A 14,813-nucleotide genomic window follows, 5' to 3' on the forward strand; every position below is an offset into this window, starting at 1 on the left:
TTTTTTATCCAACACTAGTCTCTTTTAATTGTAAGAGAACATTTGAATGACGCTTTTAGCTCTTATGACCAATGAGGAGTTGCGTTCAAACACATCACCTAATTTTTTTAAAGTTGAATTCACGTTTGAGTGTGGATGTATTTTGTGGGATTTCCGAGAATACTTAAATGCAGCAAATTGTACTTCCGCTTGAAGAGTTACAAAGTGAATAATAAAGAATATCCACTTCTTGTTTTTTGTTGTCTTTCTGTTTATTTAGACCACAAATATGCACATAATAAAGACGTTGTGATGTTTGGAGTGCCCCTGAATGCACCTCTGTCGCCTAGTGACAATGAGGAAGTGTCGTTCCGAGGAGGACTAGAGACGTGTTTGTGAGTTGGAGATACATATATAGTGTTGGAATTGTACTGCTGTTGATGTGTTCAGGTCAGAATGAAGTTATAAAAGAGTGTCAGACTCTGGGGGGGATGCTAATGTGCCTCCGGCTTGACATGGTGCACTTGCGTTAATTACGTCAGTTACTTTTTTTTTTGACAGCCCTCGTTTTGTGTTCACATTTTTGAGTCAACTGCTGATGACATCATAGACAGGCTGACTTGTGGTTCCGGTTGCTATTTTGTTTAGGTAGTTACAGGATGCCCCACGACCCTAATGAGGATAAGCAGCATAGAAGATGGATGGGATGGATAGTTATAGAATGATAACAAGGAAAGACTTGATTTAAAAAAAATACAAAAAACAACACAGTTGGACTCATGCATTGTATTAACAACACGTCACACGCCATATTGTACACTTAGCGAAGAAGGTACGCAAACTGAGGCAAAATTTTTTGACGTTAAACGAAAAACACGCTACCCAGGGCGGACACTTACAGATTCCACTGTATATGTGCTTCATAAGGGAATATTTGGTATTTGTGACGTAAACAAACCCAGCATGACTGAATCTCTCATTTCTACTCAAAAGTTCGCCAACAAGCCACTACCCCATGATGATGCTCCCCTCAGGCCAGGCAGTGACTGTCCTACCCGGGCCTGTTCAGATGCCTTCTGTCATCAATGTAGGCCAAAAGCAAAACTAAAAATCTTAATTTTTATGACCAGCAATTCCATTAACAATTTGTGGTGTATCTATCTGTTCACCAGCTGGCCCGACCCATGTGTATGGTACCAAACATTCCTGGGATCCCCGGCCCTCCACTGGGAAGCAGCAGCAGTGGTTCAAATTCTCCTTCTGGCTACAGCATCCACTCAGAGGCTAAGATGGTTAGCGCTTGATTAACACGCTATTTTCAACTCTCCATGTTGCCTTTTGTTTCTATCGTCACCCTGCAGCCATCCTCAGCCTTGGCTTGGTTTCTTCATCATATGACTTTTTATTATTCCACTCGAGCCATGACTAAGGTTTTCTATATTGGGTTATGAGACAACAGATTACAAACTAAAACATCAGAAAATGAATTGTTCCAGAAGTGTGATGACAACCTGTGATGACTTGAGTCATCAACACAACATGTCTGGTGTGCTCAGGAACTCACTTTAGGCTCTTTTTGAAGTCAGGTGACTATCGATTTTTTTATTAATCATCCTCATTTGGTGGTAGTTACTCTGAAGCATTTGCTTTTGCCACGTTGGTAATACAGGCTTCAGTTCTAGAAACCTCTTTTTATTATTCTGATCTTTTTATTCATTTGATTGATTTGCGCTGCAATGTTGGTTTGATCTCTGTATTTTGTTCTATTGCTGTTGTCCCTCACTCGTTACTCAACTTAGGTTTATTTTTATGCAGCGACTGAAGGCTGCGCTGTCCCAGCAGAGCCCGTCAGGACATAGCATGGGTATGATGGCCATGGGCAGCAGTCCGATGGTTCCTCAGAGGGCAGAACAGAGCCAACTGCTTGTCCAACAGCCAGATGCTCCATCACCTGCACAACCTCAGGTACACTGTGTTGTCTGTCTGTCAGTGACGCAGAGGACTTTTTATATAAAACGTCTATTTCTGTCCAACAACGACAGGGCTGTACTTTTTTGAAATGACTGTGATGTGCTGAAACAACCAAACTATGACTCAGCCTTCCCTTTTCTGTTGCTGCCCTCCCCTGTTTATTTCCCTCTCACCCATGGTTCCTTCCAGGTATCTCCAGCACAGCCCACAGGTGGGCGTCGGCGACGGACGGCAGACGATGACCCAGATGAGCGAAGGCAGCGCTTCTTGGAGAGGAATCGGGCCGCTGCATCTCGTTGCAGACAGAAACGCAAACTGTGGGTCAGCTCCTTAGAGAAGAAGGCGGAGGAGCTCAGTACTATGAATGTCTCTCTGTCGGTACGTAAGTACCCTTGGAGTGGGTGGGCAGAGTGCAAACTTACCTGAGTAGGGTCGCTGTCTGCATCATCATCATACTTACTGGTCAGCTGACAAGAAGTTTGGGAAGCATCTTTGAGACAGTATTCTAAAGCAAATTAGGTATGAGTAACTTGAACAAATTAGCGGAGGTTACAAAATAATCCATGACTTGATTTATTTCCACATTTTTTTGCTGTTAAGTTGTTCCAGTTATACGTATATACACTTGATGCCCCTAGTTGGAATTACAATAGCTAGACTGTAAACCACTGTAGAAAATGTTGCACAGGGAAACATTTTCAAAAGGTCTGATTTTGATGGTATGTTCAATAATTAATGTTAAAGTCTGTTTATCCTTGAGCAGAAGACTGGTTTTGTAACGCTTTCCTGACATGTGATTGTTCAGAATGAGGTATCACTGTTGAGGAATGAGGTGGCTCATTTGAAGCAGTTGCTGCTGGCTCACAAGGACTGTCCTGTCACCACTCTACAGAAGAAGACGGCCTATTTAGGTGAGGCTTTGCTTTATTATTTATCTATGTATTTATTTGTTGAGCATAACTCAAATCATCCAGCCCATTTCCACAAATTTCTGTGACGGGTTCTGGCATGGGCCAATAAAAAAAGAGGTTTTAGAATGCAGATTCAGATTTGTAAATGATACTGTATTTTAGGATCCATTGTCTGCAGTCAAGTGCTGTTGTAATGATAATTGTTTTCACTCTCCTTTCCAGTCACTTTATATATTAAACACTTCACAGCTTTTGAGCCTTGTGTTGTATTGATGTGTTAAATATATTTTTGCAACTTTTCTTTCTCGTAGCTGTTGAAGAGAGCATGAAAGATACCTCAGAGCCGACAGGGTCCCCCGCACCGGTGATTCAGCATAGCTCGTTGGTGCCAAGCCCTTCTGCGGGCCACAATGGCCTAAGCTCAAGAGCGGCAGCTGAATCCATGGCGATGTCTGTGTTGGCGGGATTGGGTCAGCAGCAAAGGGTCGAGAGCGGACCCTCTCATATTATCATGGCTGCACATTCGCATTCAGCTGCCAGATGATGAGCAATGCCACCACCCAGACTTGCCTCACACTCATCACCCGAGGGGTAAAAAAAAAAAAAAAAAAGAGCAGTGTCTTCCCATCCCCTCACCCCTCTTCTCCCCCACTTTACCTATGGAGCCATCATGTTGTGGCCTGGAGCTCAGTAGCAGCCTTCTGGAAATGGACTGAGATTTTTGAGAGAGCTTCCAATTCACTTTGCCATAGACTACAGGGGCTGGACTCCAACCCTTTCATCCTTGTTTCCCCCATTTGCCTACCTACTTGGCTCCATATCCTCAGTCAATAAGACTTTTTGCTGGACTGCCGCACTGCAAAGCTCTTGAGTGGACTGTCCTAATGATTGTCCCTTGTGGACATGTACCACTCATACATCTCTAACAAAATCAGATATCAAACAACAAACTAAATGTTTGCACCCAGCAATAGTGCCTCGACTTCAGCCGTGCACTCAAGCATTCATTCACGTTTTTTGCAACACACCTGCCCCTTGGCTCCAAAGATGGAGTAACACGTAGCCAAATATTTAGTGCTTCCAAAAGCCGATGATCTCAACTTGAAATTCTTCTCATGTACGCCCCCTCAAGACAACATATAAACTGTGTGTGAATGGCTCTTGTGTGGATTGATGTACATCAGAACAGAGCTCTTTGCTTACTCCCGATATGTTAGCATGTTAGATTTTACGTCCTAGTTTTTTTTTTTATGTGCAGCTATACATTTGGGTTTTTTAATTGGCACATTCTCCAAGATGAATACAATGAACCAAAAAACGATGCTTTGTCCAAGACAACATTTTGAAATCAGTTGTAAGCAATGCTTTTTAGACCTCTCAAAACCTCTACCCAACGGTTTTACTGTTTTTCAAAGTCTGTGACTTTACTATTGACATCACTTGTTACTGTGTTTTGCTGTGGGTGCCCTCAACACTATGTAACTGCAATTTCTTACTTCTCAGGATGGTTGCACATTCTTTGCTGCTTGGAAATGTGATAAATGATACATCTTTACCAAACCAATACAAAGCCATAATAACAAAACAGAGGAAACATTTCTCTGAATGTCCAAAGATCACCCGCTCTTTGTCCTGGGGAACAACGTTACAGTGGTGAAACAATCTATACGACAGTATATCACTGCTTGAAATTGCACTAATCAACGATGTCTGATTGGTTTGCCTTAACATCACATTTGTGCCTCCCATTTACCCCACCTGACATCCATTTCCTGAGAAGAAAAAAATAACATTGCATTGTTGAGACATTTAAGTGAATAAAATGAACAAGGATCCAAGCTATGAAAGAACCCAAGTGTTGAAATGGAAATAACACTTGGCTGTCATCTGGTGGAGAAACGGGGCAACAACATTGGCTGATGTTTTTCTATGAATGAATGTTTTTCTCTTGTGTATTTTTGTATTTGTTTTGGCAGGTTTTTGCAAAATGTAATTTTTTTTTCCTCAAAAGAATTCTGTCCAGGATCTCACCACAGCAAAGACAAGCGCATAAATGAATTATTTTAGCTTAGTTTTTACAACGGTTGCTCTTCCTGACGCAACACTGGCCAGGAAGCGAGCCCATACCCTTTGCCATGAAAAGGCAGAAGTGTGTACCATTACACCACCAGGGATATAAGGGCATGTTTGATGCACGAAAACCTTGCAAGCTGATGGTTCTGTTGTACCTTTGTTCATTGTACCTTTCATTCTGGCCTTTTATTCTGTGTTTGTCAAAGAACATTGGATTATGAAATTGTCACTATATCTGTACTGTAAATGGGTTACGCTCAACTCCTTTCAACTTTGACTGAACCTCTTGAACTTAGTCCCATAGCTGGTCCTGCTTTTAGCTTTTCCTTCTTGGCTGATGCTAAATTTGCTTGTATAAATTGTGTTCACATCTTCATTTTTATTTGTTTTTTGTGTGCTGTTTTCAGCACTATACAACCTACTACACAACACTTGTAACGGGATTTGGTCTCCTTTGTTTTATCATTGGACTTTAATTTGGTCTTTTAGTCTAACTTATTGCCAGTAGCATCCTAATTTGACCTGTAGTTGTAGTGAAAGGCGCAATTTATTCAAGACTGCAACAATGTTACAGTTGCACATGTATTTTTTTTAACACTCCTGTTGTGGACTGATTTCAGAAAATGTCTTTGTATTGTAAATATCTGTATCATATGAATATTATTTACTTTTTCATGCATGTCCAAGTGGAATAATATGAACACATATAAGTGCTGCAGTTTGAATTAAACTGTCTACACAGAGTGTTACACCTGTTTTTAGTTTTTGATCAACATACTGGATGTTCTCTCATGGTCAACTTTAAAAAGTTCTTAAATGACAGTACAGATAAAATAAAATTTCCGTTAAATAAAACATGTTTTGGATTGTTGTTTAAAGCAGAGGTCCCCCACCCCTGGACCGCGGCCCGGTACTGCGGTGTGGGTCATTTGTTACCGGGCCGCATAGAAAGAAAAAATTTCTATTTCATTTTTTTGTTTTATTTTGAAAAGTGGCCGGATTCTCTGTTACAGCCGTCTCACTTGACGCATGTCCATTGTGCGTGTGCTAACTTTATCTCATGCCGCACAGATAGACTACTACTGTATTTTTACCATTTTTCTTTCACCTCATATTTGGTGTCAAATGCTGATACTATGTGGGAATGCATAAAGGTTTGATGAGTTATTGAGTGCTAATGTGCACATTTGTCTCAAGTTAATTCATGCTAGCACACTGCCTTTTACCACATACGTCAAACAGCGATGTAATAATCTCTCTGGAAAAACTTGGCTGGAACTTGAACTGGTGGATGGTGGGTCGGCATTCATTTTGTGCTTTTCATTTGATGTTATTCATGTCTTAGTTTTACACAATACATAATAAATAAGATAAATTAGATCGCTATAATGTACGAACCCCCCCGGTCCGCGGGAGATTTGTGGGAACACAAGCCAGTCCGTGGGTCAGAAAAGGTTGGAGAACACTGAACTAGAGCACACTGGTGAAATCTCGTGTCTCCAGTTGAAACCTGTCTGTTCTGGAGCCAAAAATTGTTTTTTCAAGTATTTTCAGAATTTTGTTTTTTGCACACCGTCCATTGTGTTGTAGCTACAATTGACAAGTAGTACTTTCTCTAACATGATGTGTTGCACTACTGCTAGCTTTGAAGCAAAATGCTAACAACAATTAGCTTTTTAATGGCTGCCTGGCATGGGTTGAAAATTGTTCTTAAAAAGGTTGAAAAGAAATGAAGCGGTGCAAAAAAATAACATACATACCAGGCCCAAAAAAATGACAAAGCGGAAAACAAAAGGCCCAAGCCTAATGACACACAAGATTGATTACAGACTCCTCAGACAATGGAAATGTCTGCAGTGTGTGCTTGGAGCACTTGGAAAACTCCCCAAGACGCTATTTAGTAGACAAAATGAAGGACATGCAAGGAGCCTTCAAACTAACTAGCATGGAGAAGACTCCCCAAAAGACATATTACGACAAGACAAAGACTAGAGCGGAAGCTGAGGACTAAATACACAGACTAATGGGAACAACAAGGTACACCTGGTCTAAACAAGAGTGGGAGGAGAACTGATAGGATACACAAGGGTCAAGGCAAGACTCAGGTGCAAACCAAAACAAAAGTGCATGGGAAACAGCGAAAACCAGAACATAAACAGACCATGACAATACCCTCCACCTAGTGCACTCAAAACTAGACAGGGTGGAGGGAGGGCCAATAGAAACAGTAGCTTGGCCAGCCAGAAACAGGACGAACTCTCTGGAAAAGTCAGGAGGACAGCTGGGACAGCAGTGTCTTTTCACCACCCCCCAGGAGGGGGCCATCTGCACAGCCAGGACAGGAACTGGAGGTAGCTGGCACGCCCCAGCATACCTGTGACCCTAGCTAGCACAAGTGGTATACAAGTAGAAAATGGATGGATAGATGGACGTTTCTGTCAGCGTTTTACTGCAGTATTTACTTATTTATTTATCTTTCATTGCTCTTATTTTATCTTATTCCATGATCTATGAATTAGACATTCAACTTCCCTCCATCCATCCATTTTCTATACCGCTTCTCCTCATTAGGGTCGCGGGGGCATGCTGGAGCCGATCCCAGCTGACTTCGGGCGAGAGGCGGGGTACACCCTGGACTGGTTCCCAGCCAATCGCACGGCTCATTCAAACTTGACTTGTTTTATTGACATTTATTACTTTACATTTACATATGATGTGTGTCTTTATTTTTTTCAAACCTCTTTTTTCTTTTCCTTCTGTCATGATTTGCACTCTACTTGGTCTGCTGCCCTCTGCTGACTCGTTGCAGCTCTGCAGAGGAATTTTCTCACCATCTTTTCTGATTAGCACAGCTTAGGCACATCACCAATCAAGCCCTTCTTAAGCCACGCTGTCTAGCCACTACCTTTGTCAGATTGTTGTTTACCTTCACCGTTGACTCATGCCACGTTCACTACTCATTCTCTTTGATCCTTACTCCTTGCTGACAACTGTTCCCCGTAAGTTGTTGAGCACTTTTGTATTTTCCTTATTTGCTACTTTGTCTTTTTGTTTGTACTTTGCTAGCTTCCCGGTGACCTTTTGTCACCGCCGTCCTTTGTTGTACTTGGCTTTTTCTCCTTTGTGAGCACCCTTTGTTGTTATTAAAAGACATTTTTTGACATCACTCCGTTTGTCTCTGCTCTGGGGTCCAGAACTCCTGACACCTGTGCCAGCGGCCGCAACACCGTCATCAATGCACAAGCTGTACTTTGTCACTTTTCTACTACTGTTTGATTATTTCATTTTTTATCCTTTCTTTTTCTCATCTGTCTTTTATCACTGCACAAGCCAGTGGTGTCCAACGTGTGGCTTGGTGGCCATTTGTGGCCCACGGTTCATTTTTTTATTGGCCCGCAGGACACTGTAGAAATAAAAATTAAACGAAAAAAAAAAACCCTAGCAAACATTGGGGAAAAATTCAGCAAAAAGGCACAATGCAAAAAAGAAAAAGTGGAAACTATGTTAATAGAACTATATATATATATATATATATATATAGTATATCTCCAGAAGAACATGTCTTTAGCCATTTTATAAAATTAAAAAAATAGAAATATCAAAGTGGCCCCCAGCATCCTTTCTCTATTATATTACATCATATAGAGTCTAATAGTATGCAGCCCTCAGTGGAAGAAGTTTGGACAACCCTGGCATAAGCTATCAATGCATTGTTACACAATCTCTACTCCAGGGGTCACCAACCTTTTTGAAACCGAGAGCTACTTCTTGGGTAATGTGAAGGGCTACTGCACTTCTGAAATAGCCAAGTTGCTCAATTTACCTTGAACTACATGTTATCAATAGTTAGCATGGTATGTAGCCTGCGTGACACGTTGTGAAATGTCTCTGCTCATTTTGCTGTAAAAAATAAAATAAAAAATCTACCTCCCATTCATTGTGAAAATTATGTTTTCTTTCTTTTTTCTTCCATCTTTTTGGGGGCCAGTCATCTCATTTTTGCTGTGCCCGCTGACTTGTGCCCACCATGTTTGTGTGATCTCCACGAATGGTACGTTTTGGTCATGCTCACAATACTGACCTTTGAACTATACTAAGTCAAAGTTAATTCATATTAAACATTTTTTAAGTGTTTTTTTTATATATTGTCATTTCAAGTTTACATGTAAGTGTGATTTAAACAACAATAGCAAACAAAAAAAATAGATGCAGTTCACTGGTAAGTGGCGCTATTTGAGCTATTTTTAGAACAGGCTGGCAGCGACTCATGTGGTGAACCCCTGATCTATTCCTTTCTCTACTAATTTGAAAATTGTGACACTGAACACAGGAAGTTTTTAATGACACATAATAACACATGAATTATAAGTGTCAACAAGTTAAACGCATGATGTGAATGGATTACTGGTAAAAGATGTAGAGATGGGGTGGGATTAAATAAGATTTGCTTTTTCCTACTCCTTTAAGGACATGTTGAATTGTGCAATTAAATTGCATTGATGTTCCTCAATGCAACTTGTTAAGCGTGTCCATGTGACCAGATGACCATGTACTGCACATGTCATATGTCCAAAATATGCTTTTCAGGTATTGTGATATTGAATAGCTGTTTCGTATCTACGCCTCCAGGGGCGCAACAGTTTCTTGCTCCTTCTTTGGGCTTGGATGCAAGGGACAGGCGAGGTAAACGCAGTCACGTGACGATCCGTTGCCGTGGCTGAGTTTCTCCCATTATGGCGGAGCGGCCAGCCGTGCGGTTGGACTGTCTCTCCCACTTCGATGCTTGTTTTGTGTCCTGAGGGAGGGCCCTTCATTCCCCCTCTTTAGTACCTTTCCCCACGTGAAACCCGCGTCTTCTTCACAAGCCTGCTCGTGTTTTTTTTTTCCGGCGAAGTCATGGCAGACCGCGGCGTGGATTTGTCAGCCCTACCAAAGGAGGTTCGAGACCAATTGGCTGAGTTGGACCTGGAGCTGTCTGAAGGTAAATGTTGTGAACGGAGGGGCTGCTGTAATATTTATGTGTTTATTTTAAGATGACTCTCGTTGTTCTCTTCTTTAGTTGGACAGAGTGTGTACAGTTAGGTCAATGGCAGCACGCGGCTGCACCTAGCTTATTGTCAGCTAGAACAGGATGTAGAAGGCAAACAAGCTAGCAGTGCATGACAGGCAGCTTTGACACAAGTGTTTCTTTTGTCTTCTCCCCTAAAAGCAGAGCTTTGTATCTGAAATTTTGTTTCAACTATTTACTTATGTATCTTGCTGGCTATGCTGTGCGTCTGTGTGTGTGTGACAGCAATGGCCAGAGGCAAGGCCCCTCTTGTCAAGACATGACTCTCCTGTCATCTTGCTTATCTTCCTTCAGATGGCGTAAATAGTAACAAGCCTATAGGACGTGATGCATATTCATTGTGGTGGTGTCATACCTGGGGCCTCTACTATGAATGTAGCTTAACTTATCCAGGATTTCTTTGTTTTTTGGCTTAATTGAGCCAAACATTGAAAATGTGTGATAAGCGGTGCTACAAAGCTGGATCCAAACTTGATTAGTTAAGTTCGGCATTTCTTTTCTTGTCTTGTTTCGAGTGTGTTCACATAAAGGGGGCGAGATTATGAGCAGATGACCAATCGCAAACATGAAATTGAACGGTAGCACAGCCCCTTCCCTCGGGAAGAACTATCAATGTTGTCAAAGGACAACTGCACTTTTTGTTTCAGAATTTTGCCCATCATCCACAATCCTTGTGAGACATGAACACATACAGTATCTTTCTCTCTTCTATACGTTCTAAAGATATAAAATAGGAAGGTCATTAATGCACCCAATGGGACACACCTATTCCACCTATTAAAACGCCTTCTGAATCTATGATTTCTGTGTTAATGGAATCGCGGATGGAATCGTGGAATTGGCCAATAAAAACGGAATCTAATGTTAAACGCAGAATCTCACGGAAAGTGACATAATGCGAATGAAATTATGTCATTGTGAGGAGAAGAAACGTTGGTGTGGGGAAGTATTTCCCTTGCGGACCGCTCAATTGTGGCAGAATCTCATCAATATCATCAACAGTAACCTGCCCCCTCCCAAACTAAACATGTCAAAACGGCGTCAAAAAAACTTGTCAACTCCCCTCTTACAAGCGTGAATGAAAACTAGCAGGGTTATCTTAGATTAGCAGAGCATGCCAGTCCTGCTGTGTGCGTGTGTGCGCGACTCAGGCTGGATGAGCCATGCTTACACAGTGTTGTTTTACCGCTTTAATGTAAGCAAGCATTTTTCAATGTCCGCTGACGACATGCAGGTTCTGAGTCAAAAAGAGGTTTATTCTTGCACCCAGCTCGCCTTAACAGTTAAGACACATTCTCAACACACACAACACACTTCTGGCTCTTAAAAAAGAGCACTGTTTGCTGCATACTGTCGAACTGTGTAAACAATCTAAGGGTGTCATTAAAATATCTTACATTAATAATGCGATAGGAATTGCATCGGTGACGACATCTTTCTTGATCACAAGCATGGGCTTTACAGCTTGTTGAAGATTTTGTAGCAATGTGTGCAGAGGCTGAGATCCCATTAGAAAAGTTAGCCAGGCTACATCCATTTCTCAATTACTGGGCAAAATTGGCCAATGATGTATTGCATCAATTCGGGTGAGGATTTTTGCATTTAATTAATGGACATTTTATTTACAAACCCAAAAAGGACACAATTCCTGCTGGTAAAATAAACGTAGAAGGTTAAAAAAAATGGAATTCTAAAAAAATTAAAACAGAAAAAACGGAATTGCATTACGTGACTCTGTAAGTTTGCCACGTCATTAGCAACACACACTGTATGTATGGACCACACATTACTACAATACTTTAATTTAATGTTGAAATTGGCTATTTTTGTTTTATTCTTTCAGTAGCAACGTGGGTGTTGTCAGAGGAACAAATCCTTGCTTTTAAAGCCTGAATTACTCTGTGCACTGAATCGGCATGGTTGTTAATGAATGACGACGTCCTTTTTGACGTCAGATAATTGTTTGGTCAGTAGGCGGGCCTTTTATAGACCATGAGCTCTTATTGGCCGCACGGTGGTCTTGTGGTTAGCATGCTGGCCAACACAGTATAACAGTCTGGAGATCGGGAAGACCTGGGTTCGATTCTCCCTTGGGCATTTCTGTGTGGAGTTTGCATGTTCTCTCTGTGCGTGCGTGGGTTTTCTCCGGGTACTCCGGGTCCTCCCACATTCCAAAAACATGCATGTTAGGTTAATTGGCGACTCAAAATTGTCCATAGTTATGAATGAGAGTGTGAATGGTTGTTTGTCTGTATGTGCCCTGCGATTGGCTGGCGACCAGTCCAGGGTGTGCCCCGCCTGTCGCCCGAAGTCAGCTGGGATAGGCTCCGGCATGCCCCTTCGACCCTAGAGAGGAGAAGTGGTATAGAAAATGGACGGATGGAGCTCTTATTGGTCAGTGGGCTGTATTGTTCTTTTCTTTTACCTTGTATCACAAAACTCCTCTAGTAAATAAATTACAGTGGCGACGTATTCTGGTAAAAAGTGAACCAGCTTCGTAGTACGGCATATCGGGACTTAATCCTCAAACTCATTGATAAGGAGAAATCCTGCTTTGTAGCACAGGCCCCCTATTTCAGTTGAATGCTGTTTTTTATTGCACCAAATCTGTGAGTCAGAACAGTGACTGATGTGGAGGGCTATCATCTGTTGTGATGTCATATAATAGTCTTTATGAATGGTGGGATCTCCAATAACAGTCTAAACCTGCTGTTGCTGCAATGATGGCTTGTGCCCGCATGCTGTGCAGCTTGTCAGGCTACAATTAGGATGTACACTCCTCAACAAGATGTTAAGAAGGGGACATTTAAGTATTCACATTTAGCGCAAGTGGAGCATCAAAATGCAGAAGAAACAGGAAAAAGAAACAAAAACAGTGAAAACTGCATTTAAACTCAAACAGGCTGTTCATTAGCTGAAGCTTAAAACATTGCTTTAAAAAGTCAAAATCGGCACTAAAATCTAGCTTTTCTGTCATTGAAACATTTACCTTGTCAGGACCTCCTGACGGCAAAGACAAAAAGTAGGGATGTCTGTTAATATTGGCCGAGTGATATTGGCAAATCAGTTGATATGCGTAACGTATTTTCTGACAATAATGATATCGGGGTGCAAGGGATGATGTCCTGCTCCTTACAGCATCAAGCTTGATATTTCTGGATTGTCAATAAGCAATTTGCAATGACTGGAAAGTGCTGTGAGGGGCGAGTAAAGAGTCTTCCTTTAATACTTCTAATCTAACACACCTCTGGAAGAATCACTCGGACTCACACCGATAGCGTACCTGCAACAACATAACAAGCGACGGTAGACTTGCTAAATAAGGTCAGTTTGAAAGCCAGATTTAAGTGCAGTTTTTGACTTATAAAGGCAATGGTCTTAAATTTTTTATCAGCTGTTTGTGTTAAAATGCATATGGTTACAGTGGACCTATGCGAAATGCAAATAGTTATAATTTTACCCTATTTTTAAGAATTTGCTCATGAGTGTATGCATTGCACACACACACACACACATGCACATGCACTGTACAATAAACTATTGCATACATATGAAGCATAGTTCATGTCAACCCCTCCCCCAAGCAGCTGTTTGCCTCAGTGTTGCTCACACGTCGCACACGCCCACACACACACACACACATACACACACACACGGCTTCAGGCACCTGGTCCACATTCCTCCAGCTGAGGATAGTACGTCCAATTGTTCCAATTTACCTTTTTTAGACAGAAGGTCTCCGGTATTGGTATCCTAATCTGGCTATGTATTGTCAGCTATGCATACATTATATAGCATGACAACATCACAGTGTAAACCCACTAATACCTACCTATTTACTCATTTGAGACTAGACAAAGGACAACAAAGAAGGACATTTCTCATTTTCTTCTTTGCGTATAGATCGTTGTTACAAAAAGGCAAGTATTTTTGTATTTTCTTTCCCCCATTCCATTCATGTTGTCGTTATCTGCTTTTTCTAAATGTGGATAAAAGTCTGATATGAAGGCCAGTGCGGCTGCTGTGTAAACCCTTTCAATCCATGCCTGACGCCATTAAGAGTCAGAACGATCAGTGCTGTATACACACTCATGTCAACCCAAACAACACACCCATGGTGAATAAAAAAACAAAAAAGCCCATGGTGAATCAGAACTATCGCCAAGCACAGATCTGTTATGCCACATTAAAAGTGCATACACTACAGGGTTTCCTCTACATTGTAGGTTCCCAAAAGTGGGTACGCGTACCCCTAGGGCTACGCAGATTGCCGTAGGGGGTACATAAATAAAAATTAAAAACGGCTTGACTACATTAGTGCCGAACACTGAAATTTACCTAATGTGCGCCAACGCCTCATGTGAACAGCTACAGCAGGTAAGTAGTACAGTGCAGAAGAAAGGTGACAGCATGAAATTGTTCAATGTTCTGTGTGCTTTGGATGAACACATAAGTAAGTTTGACGATGACGTGTATTGAAAGTGTTTAATCTTGAAGATTTTTCAAGATCATTTATGTTGTGTTCTGAATGACAGCTGGTCACTAATCAGTGCGTTTGTGTGTTTGCTGACTGGATGAACTGACTGTTAGAAAGCCCCCAATTCTTCCAAGTAAATTTATGCTTTCACGAATAATGTGTCGTCTTCAGGGGTTGCGGCCACTGTGTTCGGCGGTCCTTGAACACGCCATGTGTGATGCAGATTGAGACTTATGTGTTTGACTTTCTCTGATGCTGGACAGACAGTAGGGATGTCCCGATCCGATCTTCAGGATTGGGATCGGCTGCCGATCCACTGTATTTTGAAGATCGG

General features: G+C 41.6%; 2 protein-coding genes across 6 annotated transcripts in view; both read left to right on the forward strand.

Annotated features, from left to right (window-relative positions):
• The window catches only part of atf7a (activating transcription factor 7a), a 30,872-nt gene extending 27,372 nt beyond the window's left edge, over window positions 1–3,500 (forward strand). For both annotated transcript variants that reach the window (XM_054781595.1, XM_054781605.1), the window contains exons 7-12: window positions 973–1,066; window positions 1,152–1,271; window positions 1,795–1,944; window positions 2,140–2,328; window positions 2,756–2,861; window positions 3,173–3,500. In XM_054781595.1, coding sequence (XP_054637570.1) covers window positions 973–1,066; window positions 1,152–1,271; window positions 1,795–1,944; window positions 2,140–2,328; window positions 2,756–2,861; window positions 3,173–3,405 — 892 coding nt within the window. In that variant the 3' untranslated portion in view covers window positions 3,406–3,500. The remainder of the gene's footprint in view (window positions 1–972; window positions 1,067–1,151; window positions 1,272–1,794; window positions 1,945–2,139; window positions 2,329–2,755; window positions 2,862–3,172) is intronic.
• Window positions 3,501–9,617: 6,117 nt separating this feature from the next.
• The window catches only part of dip2ba (disco-interacting protein 2 homolog Ba), a 55,165-nt gene continuing 49,969 nt past the window's right edge, over window positions 9,618–14,813 (forward strand). For 2 of the 4 annotated variants that reach the window (XM_054772255.1, XM_054772284.1), the window contains exon 1: window positions 9,620–9,915. In XM_054772255.1, the coding sequence (XP_054628230.1) occupies window positions 9,831–9,915 (85 nt within the window). In that variant the 5' untranslated portion in view covers window positions 9,620–9,830. Of the gene's footprint in view, window positions 9,916–14,813 lie in introns of all 4 variants that reach the window. The other 2 variants (XM_054772274.1, XM_054772264.1) reach the window with 2 other exon arrangements.

This window comes from Dunckerocampus dactyliophorus, chromosome 1, assembly GCF_027744805.1.
Source record: "Dunckerocampus dactyliophorus isolate RoL2022-P2 chromosome 1, RoL_Ddac_1.1, whole genome shotgun sequence".
NCBI lineage: Eukaryota > Metazoa > Chordata > Actinopteri > Syngnathiformes > Syngnathidae > Dunckerocampus > Dunckerocampus dactyliophorus.